Source organism: Sinocyclocheilus rhinocerous, unplaced genomic scaffold (genome assembly GCF_001515625.1).
Source record: "Sinocyclocheilus rhinocerous isolate Xijiao unplaced genomic scaffold, SAMN03320098_v1.1 scaffold395, whole genome shotgun sequence".
Taxonomy (NCBI): domain Eukaryota; kingdom Metazoa; phylum Chordata; class Actinopteri; order Cypriniformes; family Cyprinidae; genus Sinocyclocheilus; species Sinocyclocheilus rhinocerous.
In genome coordinates this window covers 385,809-398,469 of record NW_015660890.1, presented here as the reverse complement: position 1 = coordinate 398,469, position 12,661 = coordinate 385,809, and the positions used below count along the sequence as shown (strand labels likewise).

The window sequence follows — 12,661 nt, the reverse complement described above, 5'->3', positions numbered from 1 at the left end:
CACGTAACCAGCTTTATGAAGAATAAAACCGATTTTTCTATGGCATGAGCATATATTATTTTAAACTCATTTTTCTTTTTTTCTCCAGTCAAAAATGTTATTTCGAAAAGCCACTTTTAAATTAGGGCCACGTTACATCACTTATTTAATGTCAAAGCGCACCAATTTTCTGTTGTAAATGGGACCTTCCTGTTGAGGAGAGATTTGAGTCTCTCTCAGTTTCTTCCTGTGAGATAGAGCTGTGCTCATTTATTTTATCACTAAACCAACAACCTTGACCTCAGCCCTCAACTTTATCCCTCTTTTCCACTTTAATTTCCTGCTGAGCCGCTCTTTCAGTGAAAGATTATGTACAAATCTTTTAACTAGAACTAAGGTTTATTTTCTCACCTTTATAAGATGTTCCACCTTTCTGTGGAATATTTTTTAGTCAATACTGATCCTGTTTATGCTATTATTCCCTTGTTTTTGTAATGGTAATATTTAATTGCATTTTATCCCTTTTGCTTTATTGAGTTATCAGACTTGAATGTCCTGAATGACTGAAGCTGATGCTCTAAATTTCCTCGTCACCTGACACATCTACTGTATGTGGGTGGCCTTCCTTTTTCCACATTCATTTAATGCAATTATTTCATAGTTTATTTATTTATTTATTTCAGTGGGTTCGTTTGAGGGCTTCATCATGTTGAAAAACGTCCTGGCACCCTCTGCTGGTAAATAGCAAAGTGCATTTTCAATGCACTCTGTGAACTTCATTATATTTATCTTTTTTTTTTTGCCTCATGTGATGCATCTTATGTAATTCATTAAGCATTCCTGTGAAATCTGTCGCCAGAATCTTGACACAGTGATGAGAACAGCGATACGGAGTGGCCCCTTCCTGCTGAGCTACATGGGATTTCTTGGCCCCTGTTGTCATAGCAGCTGAGATTGAAGACTGTGGGCTTTAATTGTAGTCAGCCCGCTAGGAAAGGGGATATTGTTCATGAGGTTACACAGCTGGAAATGGGTGAAAGAGGGGATGTGGAACTACTGCCAGTCAGGGCTGATGATATTAGTCTGACCTTTATAAAACTCTACTGTAGGGCAGCCTAACACAACTTTCACAGAGGTCAAAGGTACGACAGACAGAGAGCCGTGACTGGCAGCTCAGTGCAGGGCTGCTGTGTGTTTAATTACTACAAGAAATATCAAATCCACTGTTTGATTGACCTGAATTGCCTTTACAGTCATCAGTTATCTGTCTGAAGAGAGATGTTCGAAACCTAATATATATATATATATATATATATATATTCCGTTTACATGTTTTTTTTTGTTTTTTTAGGGAAATTAACACTTTTATTCAGCAAGGGTGCATTAAATTGATCAAAATTGACTAAAATGATTCAAATTATTTCTGAAGGATCATGTGACACTGAAGACTAGAGTAATAAATGATAAAAAATTCTGCTTTGCCATCACTAAAATAAATGATATTTTAAAGTAAATTAAAATAGAAAACTGTTGTAATAAATTGTAATAATATTTCACAAAATTACCGTTTTACTGCATTTTTGTATTGTATTGTAACCTTAAGCACAACATTTTAACTGTTTAAGCATAACTTCTTTTTAAAAACATTTAAAAATATATCTTACCAACCCCAAACTTTTAACGTGTTTACATACATAAATAACAAATAATATATATTTTTCTACATTATGAATTTTATATTATATATAATTTATATGCCATTTTATATTTTAAAAAGATGAAATGAATAAAAATGTATTTATTTTCTCATAATTTATGATATTTAATTTGTGATTATTCATATTCAAACTTAACGTGTTACACTGGTTATGACACAAAAAAATGATGTTGTTTGCTGTCATTGACGTCAAACCTTGGTTATGCACCAAATTAAAATTTTTCGAAATGTGTTTTTATTGAATAATAACTTAAATTTCAAAAACGCAACTTAAGCATAAAGTAAAAATGAAATGTGTGCGAGCAAATGACAGTATTTTTTTAAAAATTATTCCATTAAAATTTCGTCAGCCTTTTCCATTTTGTTCACAGAATTGCAGATGTCAGACATTCGACAGCACTCATACACAGCAGCAACATGTGATTGGCAGTTCTACCAGTGAGTGGGTGAACCTGTCGCTTTGGAGACCAAATAAAAGCACCAAAGAAGAAATCAAATCATCGGCATCATCATTTTAAGTGCCTCTTTCTGACAGGAACAGAGCATTCTGGAGAGAAAGAAGACAACAAACTGTGGTACAGTCAGCACTTGAGGAAACGTTTATGTCCGTTGTTTGTCTGTAATGAGAGCGGTGTAATTACTGACTGGATGCTTCAAATGTTTTTCCCATGTCCAAACATAGTGTTTAGGTTGAGAGTATTTTGCTTTAACAGGAAGCTTCTTGATTTACAGATAACTGATCCAATCTGCTCCATTTGTATGTTCTCATCCATGTGGACCACAGGTTTGGAGTTTTCCAACATGGACCTGGAATGGGATCCAGAGACGTACTCAAGCTTTGCTTGAAATAGATGAATTTCATTGCATCATGAAATATCAAACCAAGTGGCATCTGCAAACAAATAAGACTTTAATTTGTGAAGATGAAGAGTAGTTCATCAAATTAATTATAGACATATTCCACTAACATTTGACATGGGAATGTCTTAATTTTGACCGGATAATTTGTTGTTTTATTTTTAAAAATCTAGAAAAAAAGTGTTTATTTACAATAAATGCAACTTGGTTCAATAATTTGAATCTAATGCAATGATAGCCATGCATTTTAAGACTCCAAATGCACATTTTGAAGTGTTTGTTGCACATACTGATCATGCACAGCGGCTCAGTCCTGAAGCCTGTGTTTGATTGACGGTTAAATGAAAGCAGATATAAATACCCTCACTGATGTCACTTACACACTTCAACACACACTAGATCCCCGTTAAACATACCCGGGGGCTTTACTAGCCCTCGTATGATAGAAAAAGAACAGTTTTTAATTTAGCATGGGTTAGTGGAGTGGCCACAGGACCATTTTATGTCTTGTGTATATAGAACCGAACATTTTGTATAATACCCAAGAGAAACGGTTAGAAATATTGGAATGTCAGGAATGTAATATAGAGTCTATTAAATCATCTAAAATGACCCTCAGAAGTCTAAAAATACATCTAAGTGCCCATAAACACATCGTTCGAGTGAGGGCGTGATCAGTGATTGGAACAGATATACATTAGTGTGAGTGTGTGTGTGAGTGAGTGAGTGTGTGAGTGTGAGTGAATAATGACAAAACTTTGGCCAAAGTATTCCCTTAACTCAGTTTACTCTGTGAACTGACATGAGATCACAGAATTTGTCCTGATTTTGTATTCTCTGTCTCCCCCTGCTGACTCTGCGCAACGCTGTCGCGTGTGAGGGTGAATAAGTGACCCATAAAGCGCCTCCTACACCATTCAACTACTTATGTCTAAGTGAAAAATGGGGGAGTCATTGAGAAGCCTTTTCATTGTAATTTATTACTCTGTTCTGTAGTTGCACAGTTGCACCAGCAGAAGTCAGACTGGCGCTTTCTACAGATAGGCTATTGGTTGTTTCCGTTCACCTCAAAGCTGGCATCATGCATTTGCACTGAATAATACGTTTGGACAGTGTGCGAATAGCTCATTGACTTTCAGAGATTGGACTTTAAAATATTTGCCTCAGTATTTTGTTTTTAGCGCAGTCGGTTGAGGGTCATCGTTTGGCGCCCCTAGCTAACCATTTAAATAAGTTTAAACAAAACACTATATTTATACATTATTTATAATATATTTTTGTGATATTTTTAATATAGAGTCTATTAAATCATCTAAAATGACCCTCAGAAGTCTAAAAATACATCTAAGTGCCCATAAACACATCGTTCGAGTGAGGGCGTGATCAGTGATTGGAACAGATATACATTTCCTAAACTGCCATATCTTACAGTACATGTGTGTGAGTGTGTCATGTCACTTGTTCCCTGTTCTGGTGATGTCAGATGACTTCAATAATTCATAACTGAGTAGATATGCAGTAAACATTGTATCAGTGTCATAAGAGAGACACTATATCCTCAGTCTCATAAACATTACTACACACACACACACAACTTTATCTTACGTAACCGATGTCATGACCTGGTGATATATGTGAAACGGTAATGAGATTGTTGTTATACATGTTCTTTGGAAAGAGAGCAAGTAAATTAGGTTTAAAAATATTGCAGTCAGTTTGCAATTCAAATGCTTAGATTTCTTACAATAATTCCATTCAAATTAACAATATTTTACTTTAGTAATTGAATTATACAAGACATGTCTGGGCCGTATTTCATCCCAAAATTAAAGAAGATTTCATGCCCATTTTGTGTTTTTTCCCTGCATTTTTAATGGCAATTACTGTAAACACATCTATCTATCCATCCATCCATCTGAAATATATTTATATATCATTGTACTATTTGTGGTACTGATTTGTGCTGATTTTATTTTGTTTTTAATTGTGTCCTGACAGGCTGATTTTCCTTGCAGCACTGTAATTTCTAAGTGATAAAATCTCAAAATGAAAATAAATAAATATATAAATAAAATAAAGAAATTTGGAGTGAAATATGACCCTGACATGTTCTATACATTAATGCTTTCTGATTATTTTAACCTTATTTTACCATGTAGGACCCTGTTAAGTATTAAAATCTAGTCCCGTTGTTCTCAGTCTAGGTCTTGAAGTACAACAGTTCCAGCATTTTGACTTTCTCCGTTATCTGACACACCCAGTTCAGGTCTTGTAGTCTCTACTAATAATAGGCCGATGATACAAATCAGGTGTGTTAAATGAAGAACTATCCAAAATGTTCAGAGGTTGGCCTCTCAAGGACCAGGACAGTGAACAGCTGGATTAGAGGTTTCCTAAAATAGAGTGACTGTCAATTTTGTGTGTCTTAAACACACGCACGCACACACACTCACGCCCCAACCCGCCCACCAATTGACAGTAGTGTGAGAGAGCGCGCGCATGAGAAACATGCACACCTAACGATTTTTTTTGCATACACAATCAGATACTCTCACACCTTAGAATGAGTTTAGATAAGTTACGGTCTCTGCCACCTCTATCTTTCTTGTTTATCTCGTGCGCACTCAACCTGTGCGTAATATTTATGCGGCCACTTGCATCTCCAGTCGTTCTTGCGCGTCTGGCGATGCGGCTGTAACGACGCGCCCCTGTGGTTCACGTGCCACTTTTCATGGCTCTTTTTTTCCGTGCAGGTCCAATAATCGTTAATGTGCATGGTTGAATGTCATCGCTTTGCTTTAAGGACTACGGTTTCCTGCTGCTGGATCACTCACTGAACCTGTGGTTAGATATGACGCATCGGTCACAGTAGGGACGCGTCTCGGAGAAGCAGAAAGGTTTTAGACAGAAGGGACAAGCGGATCTGGACTACACAGGCGTCATGTCTAACACGACGAAGAGCAAAAAGGAAAAGGAAATCATTACGGAGTATGAGAGCCAAGTGAAAGGTAAGAAGAACACTCGCACCTGATGGGCACCTGGAGACGGACTCTCGTCTGATGCATCTAATACGAACCTTGTGCATGCGTTAAATTTACAACATGTTGGCCAAATAATATTTCATAATGTCTTTCAGTTGCATTATTGCTGCCTGTTTTGTGTGAATTGATTCTCAAAATATTAAATCGTTCTGATGGAAATTGTTAAGCTGGTGGGTGTGTTTTAAAATGTGTTAAGTGGTTTCTTGCATTCTTTTGCTGGTTAAAGCTGGTTAACCATCTTTGACCAAGCAACTCAAAATGGTCAAGATGGTTTTTGGAACATGGTTACTGGTCAACCAGCTAATGACCCTGCTGGATTAGCTAGAAGCCAGCTGCCAACTGGTCAAGATGGTTTTTGCAAAGTGTCTTACTACCAGCTACAAACCAACCAGCTGGTCAGTATGGCTTTTAGTCCACTTAAGGTTTTTCTGATGGGTTTTGGATTATGGTAGCTGGTTGACCAGCTACAAATAATCAACCAGCTAGTCAAGTTGGTTTTTGAAACATGACAGCTGGTCATCCAGCTTAACGTGTTTAAGATTAGTTTTGGAACATGGTAGCTGGTCTACAAGATGATAACCAACTGGTCAAGATGGTTTTTACAACATGGCAGCTGGTCAACCAGCTTAGCTTGAAACCAGCCAGACTAAGGTGGTTAAAATGAATTTTGGAACATGATAGCTGGTTAACAAGATGATAATCAACTGGTCGAGATACTTTTTGCAACATGGCAGCTGGTCAACCAGCTTAATACTAGCTAGACATCATCCTGCTTAATGTGGTTAAGATGAGTTGTGGAACATTGTAGCTGGTTGTAGAGATGATAACCAGCTGGTCAGGATGGTTTTTGCAACATTGCAGCTGATCAGCCAACAAGACAGCTGGTCAAGATGGTTTTTGTACATGGCAGTTGGTCAAACAGCTTGGTGAGAAAACAGCCAGATTAAGGTGGTTAAAATTAGTTTTGGAACATAATAGCTGGTTGACGAGACGATAACCAGCTGGTCAAGATGGTATTTGCAACATAGCAGCTGGTCAACCAGCTAATATCCAGCTCGAAATAAGCAGCCAGCTGGTCAAGATGGTATTTGCAACATGGCAGCTGGTCAACCAGTTTATAACTAGCTAGAAACCAACCAGATTAAGGTGGTTAAAATTAGTTTGGAACATGATGGCTGGTTGATGAGATGATAACCAGCTGGTCATGATGGTTTTTGTAACCTGGCAGTTGGTTAGACAGCTTAGTTACAAACCAACTAGATTAAGGTGTTTAAAATTAGTTTTGGAACATGGTAGCTAGTTGAGGAGACGATAACCAGCTGGTCAAGATGGTATTTGCAACATGGTATCTGGTCAGCCATCTTATTACCAGCTTGAAACCAACCTGCTGGTGGTTAAGGTGATTTTTGGAACAAGGTCAACCAGCTAATAACCAGCAGTCAGCTGATCATACAAGCTGAAGCTGGTCCAGATGGTATAAGTAATGTGGTTACTGGTCTCAAGGGGATTACGTGTTTGGATCTGTTATCTGTTTGACTAGATATCTACCAGCTTAAAAACCAGCTATCAGTTGCACATACCAGCTCTAGATGACCTTTTCACCAGTTGATAACCACCTTGAACTAGCTAGAAACAAGCTACCATGTTTCAAAACAAGCTTAAGCTGGATTTCCAGCAGGAAGTGAGAGTCTTAAGTGAGGGAATTATGAAAATGCATGCTTCTTTTCTTTCAATACATGTATTATCAACATAATAACATATACAGTCCACCCTGCATCATTTGTTTGCCCTAACAGCAGGGCGTTCATTGTGCGCACACACTCGTTTAACAGTGTGTAATCGATGAAATGGAAAGGGGGGGGCTTCATGGCAACCCCTGTCTTCAGTACTCCAACTGTAGTGAGGCAAAGCTGTACGGCTTGTTTAGATCTCAAAAATGGAAAAATGTGTTGGAAAAAAAGCTGGAATGAGAAAAGTATAGATTTGCTTTCCATAATGCTGATATTTAAATGTAAGGAGCCGAGTTGCTGTCTCAGCTACTATTGGCCAATGGTGGTCCGGGTGAGGGTGGTCTCTAGGCAACATGCTGATAGATCGGTGTAGTATTGGGGCCGCTGCGTTAGCGCACGCGTGGCTAAGATGGATGAACATATGGACGGCTCTCGTTGTCAAATGTAGGTTTGTGTGCACATGCACAAAGGTACACTCTGCTTTCAACAGACAACAGGCTCTTGCTGCATTGTACATGTTTCCATGGATACTCAACCACCAGTGTGTGTGAATGTCCAATGGGGAAGCGATGGGTATCTGGCTGTGTGGATACTCAACCACCAGTGTGTGTGAATGTCCAATGGGGAAGCGATGGGTATCTGGCTGTGTGTGTGTGTGTGTGTGTCAGGGAGCAAGATCAGGGAATCCTCCTGCCGCAGCAGTGCACTGTTTAGTATGGACCGCACGTATGGCCATGTGTGTGGCATACAGTAGTGTGAGTAAGGATGGATTGAGACAGATGAGTGATTTATGGTCATAAGGGACAGCGCTGTTATTCTCCGATGTTACAGACACACGTTCGTTTGCTTTTCAAACGTGCCTAATTTACTTTTTATTGATTCAAATAGTTGCAGTTAAATGCGTTCTGTGAGCGCGGATGTGTAAATGTGACTGCTTGAATTTTTATCAGAATCGAAAAATAGGTTCTGTGGAAAAAATAATGTCCTCGGGAACATGCTCGAGTTTGTCAATGTCCGAACAGGAAATGGTTTTCTCTAAGGGAGGAAGTTAGAAGGAAAGAGAGGCACATGACCTTGACTGTATCTGCATCTACACACACACACACACACAAATTAAACTACACATTTATGATAATTAAAAGCAGTGTTATTTTAGTATCACCAACATATAGTTGTTAATTTTTTCAATTAGTTTTTATTTTTATATATTTAAAGGTTTAGTAATTCTGTTGTGTTGTCAATGCCTCTATAGATTATATATAATCTAGTTTATATATAATGTATATAATAGTTTATATAAAATAGATTACATATAAACTATAGAGATTTTATACACACACACACTGTATATAGTATTTTATTTTATTATATTATTATACATATATACATGTATATATTATTTTAGTATCATTGAGATACAATTATAGCTTTTATTAATACTTTGAATCAGCCTAGCTTAAAAGCCTAGCAACTAGCTTAAATGTTTTTATTTTATTTCAATTAACATTTATTTCAAGTAATTTTTTTTTCATGGTTTTAGTTTGTTTTAATTTGAGTTAAATTCAATAACCCTGCTTGGCAACTACCTGAAATAAATTAAGTTTTTTTTTTTCTAGTTATATATTGATCTATATAGTTTCAGTAGGTTACTTACGGTATTTCAAGTAACGCAAATGTTTTTATGGTTATAGTTAACTATAATAACCCTGATTCAGAGTGAGTCAGTTTAATGTGGAAAACATTGGTGTATGTGTGTGTGTGTGTTGCATGCGCATTCCTCAAAATATTTTTGCTTCATCAGCAAGAAACGGCTCACGAGCGGGTGACTTTTTCAGTCCTGTAGGGAGCTTGTGTTGTACAAAAGCTTTACATGCATACGACTAGAAACACTATTGTAAACCCCATCCTCATGTCATCCAGTGATAGCTAGTGTGTGTGAATTATGCGTACAGTATGTTATCATGCAAGGTTGAATCTTTTCCAACGTGTGATTATAACCACAAAATGAAAGACAGAAAATGAATTGATATCTTACAGCATCACATTGCTATAATACTGCGTTTTAGCTTGTTATATTCTCATGAGATTTGATCCCGGGTTGCACTTCTGGCTGCTGTCCAGTCCAAAGCCACAAACACACAGATACACATCATCGTCCGAGGCCGCAGACTGACTGGTGTACTTCCTCTGCCTAGAGTGACTGTATGAATCAGATGTATTGCAGCTCAGGGGATCCACTCCGCTACAAGACATTTCATCTCTTTGTTCAGAGTCCCAGAGAAGGAGCCGTGAGAGTCCAAACATCTCACAATAAATGTTCAGAGTGAATGCAAAGCGACATAAAACGGGCTGTGCAGATTAAAGGAACATTTCTAGTGGCTTTGGGAAGCATTACACTGCAGATTTTCCAGAATTCAACAGCCATTCATAGAAATAGTGCCAAATGATACTGATGATGTTTTTTTTTATGGTCATGCAGAAGGAAGAAAGCGGTTTTGATCACCCACATCCTCTTGTTCGTGTCACTGCCTCACACAAATGATGAACTTTGGGTTTTTCCGATATGAAATAATGAGAAGTTATCTGCTTCTTTTAAAGTTAAAGATTGTTCTTATGAAAGTGCCATTTGATTATGTGTGGAACGGCTCTGTTTAAACACTAGATTATATGGACCTGCAAACCTGCAACTTAACTGTGTTTAAGATTATATATATTGCAGGGAATTGGATGTGTGTGTGTGTGTGATTACTTATATTTTCAGGGAAAAAATTGTTACCTCTCTTTTTAGGGTTTTTTGGGGACATTCTTAACTGGGGAAAATGTAAATAAATATGTATTTAAATATAATTAAAATTAAACAAATATTAATTATAATAAATATAATTAAACATAAATTAAATTAGAATTTAAATATAATAAATATAATATAATTATGGTATCATATCAGAAAATTTTTCTTAGATTCAGTATTGGCTTTATTTTGTTTTGCATTATAATTAGCATTATGTAAAACTATTTTAAGTCTATTCCAGTATCTGAATATGCATATTTACCTACTATATCATATATAAAAAAACAGTACACCCAATTAGTAGCATGTCCAAATGTATATTCATAAAACAGTATGCAATATTTTATAGTCGTACCTGATGTATCTGACAATTTACTGTCCCATGAGGAAACAAGAGAGGAACTGTAATGTTTGTGAATGTTGTAAAACAGCAACATGAATGATATCTAGGTCACATGACAGTTAAAACATGGTGTAGTATGTTCTGATTATTTCCATACTACCAAAATTCATACATGCACTTAATGGTCAAAAGTGCATTCTTCATCAAATGCAGTACATTCTTAGTATGCGATTTCGGACGCAGCTTATGAAACGCCTCATTTAGGTAGCGAAGTAAACGTGTATGTGTGGACAAGTGGTATTGTAACACAAGTAAGGCGATAGCGAATGCTGAGAGGAGGACAAGGACCAGATGTCCACAGCGTGTGTGTGTGCTTGCAGGAGTGTGTGAATGTGAGTTGTGTGTGTAATATCGTCCCATCCTCATGTACCCATCCAGCCCTGGTCATGTTTCAAAATAATGATTGGATACAGCATATGGCCTCACTTCCTCTTTTCAAAAATAGACAGTGAACAAATAGCTAATTTGGTCAAAACTGATTTCTTTGTATCAGACTCGAGACCAGACCAGCCACCCACTGCATGTATTTATAACGGGAACCCTGTAAGTCTCATTAATCAAGTATAGATATCGATCCAGTAATCTATTTAAGACCTCAGAGGAGAGGACAACATATACTGCAGTACTTACTACTAAGGATTGTGGGTCTTAAAGCCTGTCTTTGACTTTACTCTTGGGTTTAAAGCAGAAAGCGTAGTTAGCTAAGCTTGCTTTTTTATCTCAAGTTTTAGGACAACAGAGATGTCCTAATGGAGCTTAGTCAGGGTAAACGCTATATTTTGATTCATGTGGATAACATTTCTTTTTGCATTTTTTATGTTTTGACTGTTGCTTCCTAAAAGCCTCATTTACATTTGTGTCCAATTAAATATGGCATGACAGTTCTGGTCTGGTGTTGAGTCATTGTCTGTCTGTTTAGTCCTGACACGTTCTCTTTAGCTGTTCGTATCTACTGACCTTGGATTTGTGAGCGCTTGATTACATTTGTTGTGTCTTGTGTGCTGAATGAAGCCTTACCTAATGCTGACTTTTCCTTGACACTATGCAAAGACATTCACTCCATCAGTGTGTGTGTGTATATGTGGATGGATGGATGGATGGATAGATAGATAAAATGTATGAGACATCCCATTTTGGTGACAGCATCAAATTACATTTACAAAAGTGATTTTATATATACAGAGGGCATATTAAATGCTCTTGTTATGTGTCTGCTTTAATGTTTCAAATAACTTTTGTGAAAAATAAAGTGTAAAAATATGGGTGGAAATAATGTTCCATCATCCTTCAGCGTAAAAAATGAAACAACATGCTTATTCTGACCTGTACTTATTAAAATATAAAAAAGAATATGTGATCATACCTAATTATTTTTTTAATTATTATAGTAGCAAAGATTGGTAAGCATTTAAAATGACATGTACAGTTAATTCATATTTTGGGGCTGCACTCATTTAATATCATTTAATGATTCTTGTTCTAAATATACCTGACGAGATTATTAATTTTTTGGTACATAAATTGTTACACAGAATGACTTTTTTTTTTCTGTAAATCAATTTCCAATAAAATAAACTTAGGCTAAAACTTTATTAAACTATACTTATTTTGATGAGTTTGAAGTATGTGTGTGTATGTTTTTATATATATGTGTGTGTGTGTGTGTGTGTGTGTAAACTTGAAGTATCATCAATTAATGTTGACCAATTAACTTATTTTACTTAAAAAATGGAAAACATCTACTTCACTGGTGAAAGACTGAAATGTCCAAAACTGATTTGACATTTTTAAATCAACAATAAGATCTGAAAACACCTAAATTTAGCTTCTTCAGCTCAAATCGTGCTAAAGACCGTTTTCCCCCCCAGACTTGTTCAGTTGATGTACATTCACAATTATACAAACAGGCAAAGCCTCTATCAAAAAGCCGTCTGGCTCTTTTAACTTAAAGGCAAAGTTTATGTTCCAGCAGAAAAAATTGGGGTATTTTGACACGTAACGATTCTTAAAGGGGTCATATGATGCGATTTCAGTTTTTCCTTTCTCTTTGGAGTGTTACAAGCTCTTGGTGCATAAAGAAGATCTGTAAAGTTGCAAAGACTAAAGTCTCAAATCCACAGAGATATTCTTTATAAAAGTTAA

At 36.6% G+C, this 12,661-nt stretch overlaps 1 protein-coding gene across 1 annotated transcript in view; it reads left to right on the top strand.

The window, feature by feature from the left end:
* Positions 1-4,965: 4,965 nt before the first annotated feature.
* LOC107725889 (SLIT-ROBO Rho GTPase-activating protein 1-like) overlaps positions 4,966-12,661 on the top strand; it is a 32,622-nt gene continuing 24,926 nt past the window's right edge. The window contains exon 1 of the mRNA XM_016535307.1: positions 4,966-5,562. Within this exon, the coding sequence (XP_016390793.1) occupies positions 5,496-5,562 (67 nt within the window). The 5' untranslated portion in view covers positions 4,966-5,495. The remainder of the gene's footprint in view (positions 5,563-12,661) is intronic.